This window comes from Chionomys nivalis, chromosome 11 (assembly GCF_950005125.1).
Source record: "Chionomys nivalis chromosome 11, mChiNiv1.1, whole genome shotgun sequence".
Lineage (NCBI taxonomy): Eukaryota > Metazoa > Chordata > Mammalia > Rodentia > Cricetidae > Chionomys > Chionomys nivalis.
The window spans coordinates 16,212,776-16,225,524 of NC_080096.1; the positions used below are offsets into that span (position 1 = coordinate 16,212,776).

The following is a 12,749-nucleotide window of genomic DNA, read 5'->3' on the forward strand; positions in this document are numbered from 1 at the left end:
ACCTGTAGTTCCTGCATTTGGGAAGTGGAGGTCAAAGTTCAAGGCTAGCCTAAGCTATATGAGGTCTTGTCTCAAAACCAAAAATAAACCTAATAAATACTTTTAAATAATAAATGAAGGTTATTGTGGGGAAGGATTGGGGGAAGCAGGTATTTATTTGCTGTATATGGTTTTTCTTTTGTTTTGATTTGTATTTTAATTTTGTGAGATAGGGTCTAACTATGTCCTCTTGGATAGCCTAGACTCAAAAGGTCCTCTTGGTTTCTGCCATTCCATGCCCACAGGGACAGTGTTGCTTTTAAAAAATAAACATGGGTTTCTCTGAGCCGGTACAGGACTGGGACCGTCAGCCTCTGCCAGGGCTCAGCAGTGTCTCCTCCAGAGTCTTCTCTGTCACACTGGGTGTGTCCGTGACTAAGTGCGAAAGAATGAAAAGCGTGTCCAGGATGGGAGGTGGGAGGAAAGAGGATTGGAAGGAGAAAGGTCCTCGGCACTGGCTGTCTCTGTGGTCGTAAGAAACTGGTTGGTTGGTTGGGTTTTTGTTTGTATTAATGGAGATTGCACCCAGGGACTTATGCTTGCTAGGTAAACACCTACCCACCAAACCATATCCTGGCCATTGGGTTCTACTAATTAATTAATTAGTTAATTATAGATAGGCTCTCATGTACCCCAGGCTGGCCTCGAACTCACCGTGTAGCCCAGGATGACCTTAAACCTCTGGTTTTCCTGCCTCTATTTCCCTAGCGCTAAGATGACTGGTGGGCAGCTCTGCTTGGTTTATATTGCGTTGGGGATCGAACCCAGTTTCTTGCACAGAAAGCAATGGCTCCATCGCCTGAGCTGTTAGCCCCACCTCATGTTAGCTTTAACTTCATCTTCTGTGGCAGAGTCTCATTGCATAGTTCAGGCTGGCCTTGAAATCCTCCTGCCTCAACCTCCCAAACTGCACTTCCAAGTCCACAAGTGTTTTATTTTATTTTTGATTTTTTTCGAGACAGAACTTATTTTTTTCTATGTAGCCCTGGCTGTCCTGGAACTCTCTTTGTAGATCAAACTGGCTTTAAACTCACAGAGACCTTCTTGCCTCTGCCTCCCAAATGTTGGGGCTTGGTTTATCTTAACTAATTAATTTTTGAGACAAGGTCTCAACACGTGTTCCTGGCTAGGTCTCGAATTGGTATGTAATGTCGGTTAGTTGCTCATACTATGGATTCTCCTACCTAGCCTCTCAAACCCACAGGCCTGTGCTAGACAAGTTTATTTTCAGTGTGTCCGTCAAGTGGCCTAACGAGCACAGCTGTGGGCGGAACGTGGGCCACCTTCAGATAATAACAAGGGCCAGCTGGCCTGGGATAGAGGAGGCCTTGCTTAAAAAAGCTAAAGGTCAGGAGATGGCTCAGCGATTAAGAGCATTGGCTGTTCTTCTAGAGGACCCAAGTTCAATTCCCAGCACCCACTTGACAGCTCACAAATGTCTGTAACTGCCCCAGGGGGTCTGACACCCACACACAGGCAAAAATACCACATACATACACATATACAAAAATACCAATATACATAAAATAAAAAATTATTTAAAAAAAAAAAAGCCCAGCACACCTCTCCTGAAGTGGCTGACCCTTTAACTTTTACAGTGCAGTAATTGCTGGAGGGGGAGGGGGTTGTCTAGAGGTTGGGGGTGAGAGGGGGGATGGGCGGCGGGGGGCTTGTACTAAGGCAAGCTAAGTCACCAGATCTTACTTGACCCCTTGGAGACTCCTTGGTAAATCTGGCATCCTTACCAGCCATTTCTTCTCAGCATGGCCTCTCATCCGATTCAGTTCCCCCTGCCGCCGATTCTCATACTGGGTGAAGTTCCTAATCGGGGAGCAGTTGCCATCTCTCAAAAATTTAAAGACAAAGCCGGGCGGTGGTGGCGCACGCCTTTAATCCCAGCACTTGGGAGGCAGAGGCAGGCGGATCTCTGAGTTCGAGGCCAGCCTGGTCTACAAGAGCTAGTTCCGGGACAGGCACCAAAGCTACAGAGAAACCCTGCCTCGAAAAACAAAAAAAAAAAACAAAACAAAAAAAAAATTTAAAGACAAGACATTGAGCAGAAGGCACGAGGGAACAGGATTCCATGTATCCATCAGCTGCTCACTCATTCAAACACGCATGTATTGAACACCAACTGTATGCCAGGCCTGTGGCATGCTGGTGATCAAAGGGGGAACACGGCAAATAAGACCATCACCTTCCGACTGACACTTAGGAGGGACAGGCAACAAGCAAGGACTACTTGCTTAAGTGTAGTCACTGGAAACAAGCGTGGCAGCCTGGGTTTGTAATCCCAGCACTGGGAAGACTGAGGCAGGAGGGTCTCAAGTTCAAATCCCGCCTGAGCTATGTAGGCATGAGAACCTCTTTCAAAAGTCTAGTAACGGGGCCTGAGGAATTGGCTCCAAGTTTAAGAATACTTGCTGCTCTTCCAAACCTTGGGTTCAGTTCCCAGCATCCACATGGTGGCTCCCAACTGTCTGTACTCCCAGTTCTGGGGCTCAGCTGCCTCTTCTGACCTCCACAGGCATTGCACACACATGGCGCCCATACATACATGCAGACAAACACTCATACACATAGAGCAAAGTAAAACTTAAAAAAAAAAAAGTCAATAACAGAAGTTGGTAAGAAAAAAGGTACAGCCTGGTAAAGGCAGAAGCCTTGGGGACCTGAGTTCAATTCCTGAAAACTCACATAAAGGTGGAGAAACAAAGCCAGCTCTAAGAAAATGTCCACTGACTTTTCTTATGCACACTATAGCACACGCACATTATACACACACACATGCACACACCCACCATGCACACACACACACCATGTACATACACACACCATACACATACACACAATAATAATGACAATTTTAAAGCTGATAATAGCAATGCCCAAAGAAGGGGCAGAGACAGGCTGGGCAAATGGGGCAGCCACTCTTTTTAAGTAGAATCTGCAGACTCTGGGCCTGAGCTGCCTGCCCCGTTAGTAAACAATAGAGGATGTTTATTTACATGCCAATCAGGCCGTGTTCATGCCTCAGTGGCAGAGAGAGAATGACTCAGAGAGCTGGAGAGATTCACTCTCTGGGCCTTTACAAAGCTTAGCCGCATTGCAAGGAAACACCACGTCACTCCCACTAGAATGGCGCCAATAAAACAAGACAGACAATAACAGGAGCCAGAGCATGTGGACAGACTGGAATGCTTGCATATTGCCACTGGGAAGGAAAACCGGTGTGGCCACTCTGGAAAACAGTGTGGCCATTCTGCAGGAGGCCAAACACAGCTGTCCTCTGGCTGGTCGAGTCAACTCCCAAGGCTCGAAACCTATGTCCACACAAAAACTTGGACTTGGATATTCCCAACCTCATTCGCAATAGTTGAAAAGTGGAAGTAGTTCAAATGCCCCTCAACCGATGAACAGAATGTGATAGCCACACAGTCTGGCAATAATAAGAAATATACCAAGCTGGGTGGTGGTGGCTCACGCCTTTAATCCCAGCACTCAGGAGGCAGAGACAGGCAGTTCTCTGAGTGTGAGGCCAGTAAGGGGAGTTGGGGACATGGATCAAGGTATAAAAAGTACTTACTGTACAAGCATAAAAACCCAAGTTTAATTCCTGTTCCAGGGGATCTGATGCCCTCATACAGACATACCTGCAGGTAAGACACCAATGTACCTAAAATAAAAATAAATAATAAAAAAAACCCTCAAGTTCAAATCCTCAACACCCACACAAAACCCAGACACGGCCACACGTGGTTTTAACCCGAGCATTGGGGGTCTGAGAGAGGCAGGTTACCGGCCGGCCAGCCAGCCTAGCCAAAGTAGTGATGTTCAGTAAGAGACCCCGTGTTAGGGAATAAGATGGAGAGTATCAGAGGAAGACAGCTGCTGTAGTTTTGTGGCCTTTGCACTTGTATGCATGAGCATAGGCACTTGTGCACACATTTATACACACGCACACACACAAACACAAAAGGGAAGAGGGAAGGAAGAAAGGAAGGAGAGAGGGAGGAAGGGAGGGAGGGAGGGAGAGAAGGAGGGAAGGAAGGAGGGAGGGAGGGAGGGAAGGAAAGGAGGATAGGAGGGAGGAAAGAAGGGAAGGAAGGAGAGAGGGAGGGAGGGAAGGATGGAAGGAAGGAGAGAAGGAGGGAGGGAAGGAGAGAGGGAAGGAGGGTAGGAGGGAGGGAAGAAGGGAAGGAAGAAAAGGAGGATAGAGCCTACTAGGTTAAGAGGAGCAGTGAGCACGCTGAGGGTCCCTGCCTTAGAGAGAGAGGCCGCACAGCCTCAAGACACTAACTGCACCATTCCCAAAGCATAGAGACACAGGAATCTCCCAGTACAGAAAGTGGGGTTTACTCAGAAGGCAGGCTTTGACCAATAACCCAGAATCCGGGGTGTAGTGGTTTGCACCCGTAGTTCAGCTACTGGGAGGCTGAAGCAAGAGGATCTCAAAGTCAACCCGAATAACACAGTGGACCCTTGTCTCAAAATAAATTCCAGGCACTATTATCAGAGGCCCTGATTCAGTGGATCTGATTCAGAGACCAGGGATTCAGGGTCAGCAATCATATCCAGGGGAGTGACTCTGAGCAGGAGGTCCCGGAACTGAACTTTGCCACATGCAGCACAGCCCCCCCTGCTGGGTGACCCTCCTCTCCTTCCAGTCTTCTTCTTCCTCTCCTGGTGTCCCACATCCTGGCTCTCACTCCTCTTGTTGTGAGCTCTGCTCTTGCTCCCTCACCCAGGACTAGGACTGTGCCCCCTGCCTTCCTCTGCTCTGCTCCTTCTCCCCAGAGACCTCCTGGCAGCTTCTGTCCCTTGTCTTCCCACCAGGGCTCATCTTTATGAGTCTCTCTCTCTCTCTCTCTCTCTCTCTCTCTCTCTCTCTCTCTCTCTCTCTCTCTCTCTCTCTCTCTTTTTCGAGACAAGGTTTCTGTAGCTTTGGAGCCTGTCCTGGAAGTAGCTCTTATAGACCAGGTTGGCCTCGAACTCACAGAGACCCACCTGCCTCCGCCTCTTGAGTGCTGGAATTAAAGGCATGCAGCATTGCTGCCCAGCTTATGAAGATGTCTCTTAATGAAGTTTTCATCTGACCACAGGTACATTTCTTTCTTGCCCGTGCAAGGTGAGTAGGAAGAGAAAATGAGAAAAGGGACACAGACCACATGAGGGTACTTTAGAGGGGCTGTCATTATTATTATTATTATTATTATTATTATTATTATTTTATGCTGCCTGTGCTTGAGTAGATCAATTCCTGGCTTTCCAAAATGATAGGCCCTTTTTGTGTCAAGGGCTGTGTTAATTTATGACACAGTTAGTATCGTCTCCATTTTACACGTGAGGAAAGAGAAATGAAGAAGGATTTAGAAGAGACAGCTAGGAACTGACAGCACTTGGATTTGAACTGAAGCCTCGGGGTCTCAGATTCATTTTTGTTGTTTGTTGTTTGCTTGAATTCGAACATGCAAGTACTCTACCATAGAGCTGCGCTCCAAGACCATAGCTCTAGGTCTTGAGGGTGTTTTTTGCTTTTTCCTAACATTTTTGGAGTTTATTTTTTGTGAATATAAGTGTGTGCATGTGTGCTTGCCTGTTTGCTTGCGCAGAAGTCAGAGGACAGCTTGCAGGAGATGGTTTCTTCTAACATGTGGTCCTGGGAATCACACTCAGGTCACCAGGCCTGGTGGTAAGTATCTTTACCCACTGAGTCATCTTGCCCTGGGCCCAGTTTCTCCATTTTTAATTGTCATGTTATCCTGGTATCCAAAGTCACAAGGCTCGCTGTCCTAACAAATGCTAAGAAGTTGGGCACAGGGCTCGGTGTGAGGTGGGTGCTCAGTGGGTGTGTAAACTGAAGTAAAGAGAAAGTCTAGGCATCTGGGCAGAAGTGAGAAAAACACACAAAGATTTTACTATTCTTGGAAGGCTGGGGAGGTGGCTCAGAGTGTCTGTTTGGCCCTCTAAGTTTGACAACTCAAGTTCCATCCCTGCAACCCATTTAGAAAGCCAGATGCAGTCATACCTGACTATGATCCTCACACTGCGATGAGACAGGAGGTGGAGACAGAAGTTTATCCCTGGAGCTCGTGAGCGCAGAATATGCAAGGCAGGGGCGGAAACAAGGGACACCCGGCCTCAAACAAGGCTTAAGGCAAGGGCCTGAGTGCACTGTGCCTGCCACACCCTTACACACACATCATACATTCACACATGTACAAAACAATTCTGTAAAGACGTCACTGCTCACTATGTCTCATGCTTTTTATTTGATAAGACTCAACATCTTAGGAACTCTGATGACAATGAGTTGTTAAAAAAATAATTCAGAAAAAAAAATCAGACTGGGCAGAACGGGGTGACCCATTAAGGTTGGTGGGTCCATTACTTGTCAGTCTTTTTGAGTGGCATGATGATGGGCTTTAACTTCCAAACAGTACATGATAGAGAGAGAAGGAAGGTTGATCTGGTCCCTCTCCCCTGGTGCCACCTTCTGAATTTCTTTCCATGTCATTCTGTGTCACTGGTACCACTTTCCTTATGGACAACCAGAACTCAGTGGAAGTAATTTGGTGTTATTTTCCAATCAAGGAGCTATAGGAGATGGTGACCCCACCATTCTGACTCCAAATTCTCTCTAATTCAAGTCATTAATCTCACCCACTCTCCACAGCCCCATATAAAAATCCCAGGTAGACCAGAAGGCCTTCCTTCTGAGCCTGCTAGAGAATAAGACAGTTCCTCACCTCAGTCCTGTAGCTTATATTTCTTCCAATCCAGAGAATCATGAGAATGTTATGTTAAGGGACATCTTCAGTCCTGTCCCCTTTCACACGATGGCCTAGCTTTAGATGACTCAGAAGTCTAGAAGATGCTGGCAGTTGAATACAGAACAAGTCTATTGATTAATCCAAGACCCCAAGACAGCACACATCAACCCAAGTCTCAGACAAACAACAATAATTTTAAAAGGCAACCTTAGTCGGGTTACAGGACATAACAGATCAACAAACGTCACCCCCACATCCAACTAGGGGGCCTTCCGGAAATGGACAACTCTTTGAAATGCTTGTCGAAAATCTTCATTGAACACAGTGTAGATGACAGGATTGATGAGGGAGTTTAAATAACCTAGCCAAGTGAAGAAGTCAAAGAGGGCCGGGTGGATCCAACAGGAGTCCCTGCAGATGGGGAGGACCAGGGACACCACGAAGAAAGGCAACCAGCAGACGATAAAGGCCCCCAGAATGATGCCCAAGGTCTTAGTGGCTTTCCTTTCCCGAGCCGCCGAGATCCTCTTGCGTTCCAGGATGCTGTCTGCAAGCTTGATTTTCACCTGGTTGAAAAAGATAGGGGAGCCGGCAGTATGTGAGTGGCTCTCGTGGTGGAGGCTGGGGTTGAGCGAACAGAGAGAAGAACCTGCAGAGCCCGTGATGAGCTGTGCCGTGGTGAAGCGCTTCCCGTAGAGGGAGGGCGGGTTCAGGATGCGGCTCCTGGCGGCCACGTATATGCGGCCATACAGGATGATGAGCAGGACAGATGGGATGTAGAAGGCCCCGCAGGTGGAGTAGATGGTGTAGGAGATCTGAGACGTGTTCACCAGGCAGTCAGACATCTCCTGCGCTGTGGCCTGCCGCCAGAAGAGCGGGGGTATGGAGATGCAGATGGAGATGGCCCAGACCGCCGCGATCATGGCTGCTGCATGGCCTGCTGTCCGGCGTTTGCTGTACTCCAGGGCGTCGGTGATGGCCCAGTACCTGTCCAGAGCGATGACACAGAGATGCAGGATGGAGGCCGTGCAGCATGTGATGTCAGAAGACACCCAGATGTCACACAGGATTTGGCCGAAGTTCCAGGTGCGGGTGGTGGTGTAGGCTATGCTGATGGGCATGACCAAGATAGAAACCAAGAGGTCGGTGGTGGCCAAGGAGCCAATGAGATAATTGGCCGGGGTGTGGAGCTTCTTGGTGAGTAAGATGGTGGTAAGAACAAAGGCATTGGAGAGGACAGTGGCCAGCGTGATGGCAGACAGGACCACCACAAGGGAGATTCTGAGCGCCTGTATGACCTGTGGGTCCCAAGTCCCTGTAGCATTCAGGGATCTGTTGAAGGCCTCCTGGGGAAGGCCTTCTATGGACTGGTTTGGCAGAGACATGCTCAGTGTTCCTCTCTTCCCATAGACTCGTATATACCCGGCTGCCTCCTTCACGGTCGTACCTCCCAAAGAGCAAGGTCATCCTTCGGCTAGACGGTTGTGAAGGCCACACATCAGAACAGAGCGCAGCAGAATGTGAAGGCCACACATCAGAACGGAGCGCAGCAGAAAGGCTTCAAGACATGGCCAGGAAAAACACCAAGACACCGCTGGCTGCTGCTGGAAGCAGACGAACCCCAAGGCATCTTGGGGTTCTGGAACTTTTCTCAGCAGACGCTCCAGCCCAGGGAACACAAGACAGATTTGTTAGACAATTACCAGGGTCTCACAGGAGGATGGGCAGAGTGCTGGGATTCTTGCCTTTGGCATTCTAGCTCTGTTCAAAGCATAAGACCTCGACATGCTTAACAAAACATCAACATTTACTCATTCATAATTAGAGAAGATTCTGGATATTAGGTCACTTTCAGAGAGCTTTTAAAAACTGAAGACAAGGCGTAGCAACTGATTCAGAGGTGTGCCCTCAACAGCTCCGTTTTCCCAGGATCCTCCCGACAACATCACGAACGCTAAGCGTTGGTGCTATCCTGCTGACGGCTTTGAGTCCGATCAGACAAAACATTCCCGTTACCAAGACTCAAAGAATGCATGAGCTGGGAGAAGGCAAAACAAATGGGTCACTGCTGGTTCACGGAGATGGAGACATGTTCAGACGCTCTGAGGGTTGAGAGAGAAAAAGGAAAAAAAAAAAAAGAATTAGATTCTAGAAAGAGAATTCTGAAAGCTGAGGTGGTAAGATGAAAGGGGAATGGACTACTTTGTGCTGCCCCGGGTGCTGTGGACCTGACTTTCTCAAAATGGAGAACACGGCAGCGGTGTGCCCCACCCACACAATTCCCAGGGGGGACAGAGTGTCCTAGCTGTTGGAAGTATCACAGTTTTGTTCCAAGACCATGAAGTCAGCGCTATAAAGTGAATCAGAAAGCGTCACTCTATTTATGCAGCATTGGAAGCTAAACAAAACCCAGCTGGGCCTGGGGGAAAGAAGGCTTCCAGAGAGAACACCGTATTGTCACCACACATTGCCTGAGCGTGGAGGGTGACATACTTCCACTCATCTGACTTTCCAGACTTCCGAGAGTCAGCACAAATGGTTTTGTGGGGGAGGGAGGAAGGGGACAGTGGTATTTCTTTTGAGACGTGGTCTCATGTAGCCCAAGGAGGCTTTAAATTCACTCTGTTGCCTAGGATACCCACCATCATGCCTGGTTCTGGAATGACTCTTTTTTTCGAGACAGGGTTTCTCAGTAGCTTTGAAGCCTGGCCTGGAACTTGCTCTTGAAGACCAGGCTGGCCTCGAACTCACAGAGATCTGCCTGTCTCTGCCTCCCTAGTGCTAGAATTTTTTTTTTCTTTTTTTGGTTTTTCGGGACAGGGTTTCTCTGTGGTTTTGGAGCCTGTCCTGGAACTAGCTCTTGTAGACCAGGCTGGTCTCGAACTCACAGAGATCCGCCTGCCTCTGCCTCCCGAGTGCTGGGATTAAAGGCATGTGCCACCACCACCTGGCATTCCTGAATAATTTTTTTAAAAAAATATTTATTTATTTATTTATTTATTATGTATACAATATTTTGTCTGTGTGTATGTCTGCAGGCACCTCATTACAGATGGTTGTGAGCCACCATGTGGTTGCCGGGAACTGAACTCAGGACCTTTGGATGAGCAGGCAATGCTCTTAACCACTGAGCCATCTCTCCAGCCCCCCTGAATAATTCTTTTTTTTTTTTTTTTTTAGATTTTTATTTATTATGTATATAGGTTTCTTCCTTCATGTATCCTGCAGTACAGAAGAGGACACCAGATCTTATTACAGATGGTTGTAAGCCACCATGTGGTTGCTGGGAATTGAACTCAGGACCTCTGGAAGAGCAGCCAGTGCTCTATTCCTCTGAGCCATCTCTCCAGCCACCCCCTGAATAATTCTTAAAACAAAGCAAAAACTATGACTAGCCACAAATAGTGGCGCATGCCTTTAATCCCAGCACTCAGGAGGTGGAGGCAGGCGGATTTTTGTGAGTTAGAGGCCAGCCTGATAGCAGCAAGTAACAGGTCAACAAGGGCTACATAGTCAGAACCTGTCTCAGAGACAAAACAAAACAATAACGTCAACAAAAAACCTACAACAAGGGGGCTGGAGAGACGGCTCAACAGTTAAGAGCACTGGCTGCTCTTCCAGAGGACCCAGGCTGCACTTCCCAGCACCCACATAGCAGCTCACAACTGCCCGTAGCTTCAGCTCCCTGGGAGCTGACACCTTTACACCAGTGCACACAAAATAAAGTTAAAAAAATTTTTTTTTTTTTTTTTTTTTTGGTTTTTCGAGACAGGGTTTCTCTGTGGTTTTGGAGCCTGTCCTGGAACTAGCTCTGTAGACCAGGCTGGTCTCGAACTCACAGAGATCCGCCTGCCTCTACCTCCCAAGTGCTGGGATTAAAGGCGTGCGCCACCACCGCCCGGCAAAATAAATTATTTTTTAAAAACTACAACAAAATACTTCATATTAAGTAAAGAAGTTAATTGCTGGTTGTAGTGATATTTTATTTGTATTTTAATAAATAAAGCTTGCCTGAATGTCAGAAAAGCAAAACAATCAGCTACTGGTTCTTACCTCTACCTCAATCTGAAATGTGATCCTGCCTCCAGGAATCCTCAGAATGAGACTGTGCACGAGAGCTGTCTCCTCCCGTTTTATATTCCTCTCTAGGGCTGGGATTAAAGGTGTGCACAACCACCACCCAGTCTCTGTGGTAAACTAGTGTGGCTACTGGGATTAAAGGTGTGTGTCACCACTGCCTGGTCCGTAAGGCTAACCAGTGGGGCTGTTTTACTCTCTGATCTTCAGGTAAGCTTTATTTATTTATTTATTTATTTTTAAATATTTATTTATTATGTGTACAGTATTCTGCTTGCAGCACCAGAAGAGGGCCCCAGATCTCACTACAAATGGTTGGGGGTCCCCATGTGGTTGCTGGGAATTGAACTCAGGACCTTTAGAAGAGCAGTCAGTGCTCTTAACCTCTGAGCCATCTCTCCAGCCCTAAGCTTTATTTATTAAAATACAAATGAAATATTACTGTGTTTCCTGAGGCAGGCCCACGGCGAGAGTACTGAAGTTGAAGAAGCTAGTATCATCTGAATAGCGGCTTCACTGAAAACCACATGCCCGTGGCTGGAAGGCTGCTATGCAAAGTGTGGACTTTGTCTGGAGCAAGGACTTCCGGAACTATCTCATAAGTATGAACTCCTGGGACCCGGTTGCCAGCTGGGGACTCCCCTACTGCTGCTATCAACGACATGAAGAAGTCTCCAGAGATTATCAGCAGGTGGATGACTTTAACCCTCTGCCACTATTCAATGGCATTCATGAGATTTGACTACAAGGTCCGACCTGGAATCTGGCTTCTTTTGCAGGCCGTGTAACAAATGAAGTAGATCAGCTCATTCAGGTGGGCGGCTTATCAACTATAAAATGATAAGCAGGTATCTGTGTACCAGTGCAAGGAACAGCTCCTGAAATGGGCAGCACCTACCGGCCAGTGGTGGCACACGCTTTCATCCCAGTGCTCAGGAGGCAGAGGCAGGTGGATCTCTGTGAGTTTGAGGATAGCCAGGTCTACAGAGCAAATTTCAGGACAGCTGGCTGTGTACAGAGAAACCCTGCCTTGGAAAATCAAAAAGAAAAAAAAGAAGAAAGAAAGAAAAAGACAGGGACAGTACCCCAGACCTGCTGTAAGCCACAGATCACATCAACACAAATTGTCTTGCTGAGGGGAGCACAGAATGCTATCCTAAATAACCATGCCAACATTACAGACAGAATGGGAGAGAGTCCCCAGGCCAACTCTCTGCTGGTTTTTCAATGCTAAAATTTGTCTTCAGCAAGTAGTTCAAAATACATAACTAATTTAATAAGTTTAATGACGGTTTTATCTATAGTAATCTGTAGTAATATGTATGTTATCTATTGGGATTTGTGTTATAAAAATCCAAGGGAACAAATTTTTCTCAGTTTATCTATTTTTTATTTTCTAAAAAAATAAAACAAACTATCTTTTTGTTTTCATTTTACATACCAATCCCAGTTCCTACTAATAGTGGGAACAAAACTTTATAGCTATAAGCATTTACATACTCAAAATCCTTGACTTTTCCTTTAATGATGGTAATATAGCCTTCAGTTGGCATGTCTACACGTAATTCCCAGTGGTAGCAAGTATCAGTATTTTCCATAGTGTGTAGATGCATGTCTGTGACTTAAATGGCAATAAATGATTTAAATATTTGCTTTTAAAATGTTAACTGATAAATTTTAGACCCTTGAGCATTTTTTCATGATAGAAATTCACTCCAGAAAAAGAATTCAACTTTATAAATGGGAACTGGATGTTTGGCCCCATGGGTTAGTTGCCTTATTTTTTATGTGTGTGTGTGTATGGCTCAGAGGCCAGAGAGGACATCAGATCCCATGAAGCTGGAGTTAAGGGCAGTTGTG

General features: G+C 46.8%; 1 protein-coding gene and 1 pseudogene across 1 annotated transcript; one reads left to right on the top strand and one right to left on the bottom strand.

Annotated features, from left to right (window-relative positions):
- Nucleotides 1-6,392: 6,392 nt before the first annotated feature.
- Nucleotides 6,393-8,689, bottom strand: Htr1d (5-hydroxytryptamine receptor 1D). The gene has a single exon (XM_057784915.1). The coding sequence runs from the start codon at nucleotides 8,195-8,197 to the stop codon at nucleotides 7,073-7,075; it is 1,125 nt and encodes a 374-aa protein (XP_057640898.1). The 5' UTR covers nucleotides 8,198-8,689; the 3' UTR covers nucleotides 6,393-7,072.
- A 2,804-nt stretch (nucleotides 8,690-11,493) lies between these two features.
- On the top strand, nucleotides 11,494-11,771 carry LOC130883589 (mitochondrial pyruvate carrier 1-like; annotated as a pseudogene).
- Nucleotides 11,772-12,749: the final 978 nt, after the last annotated feature.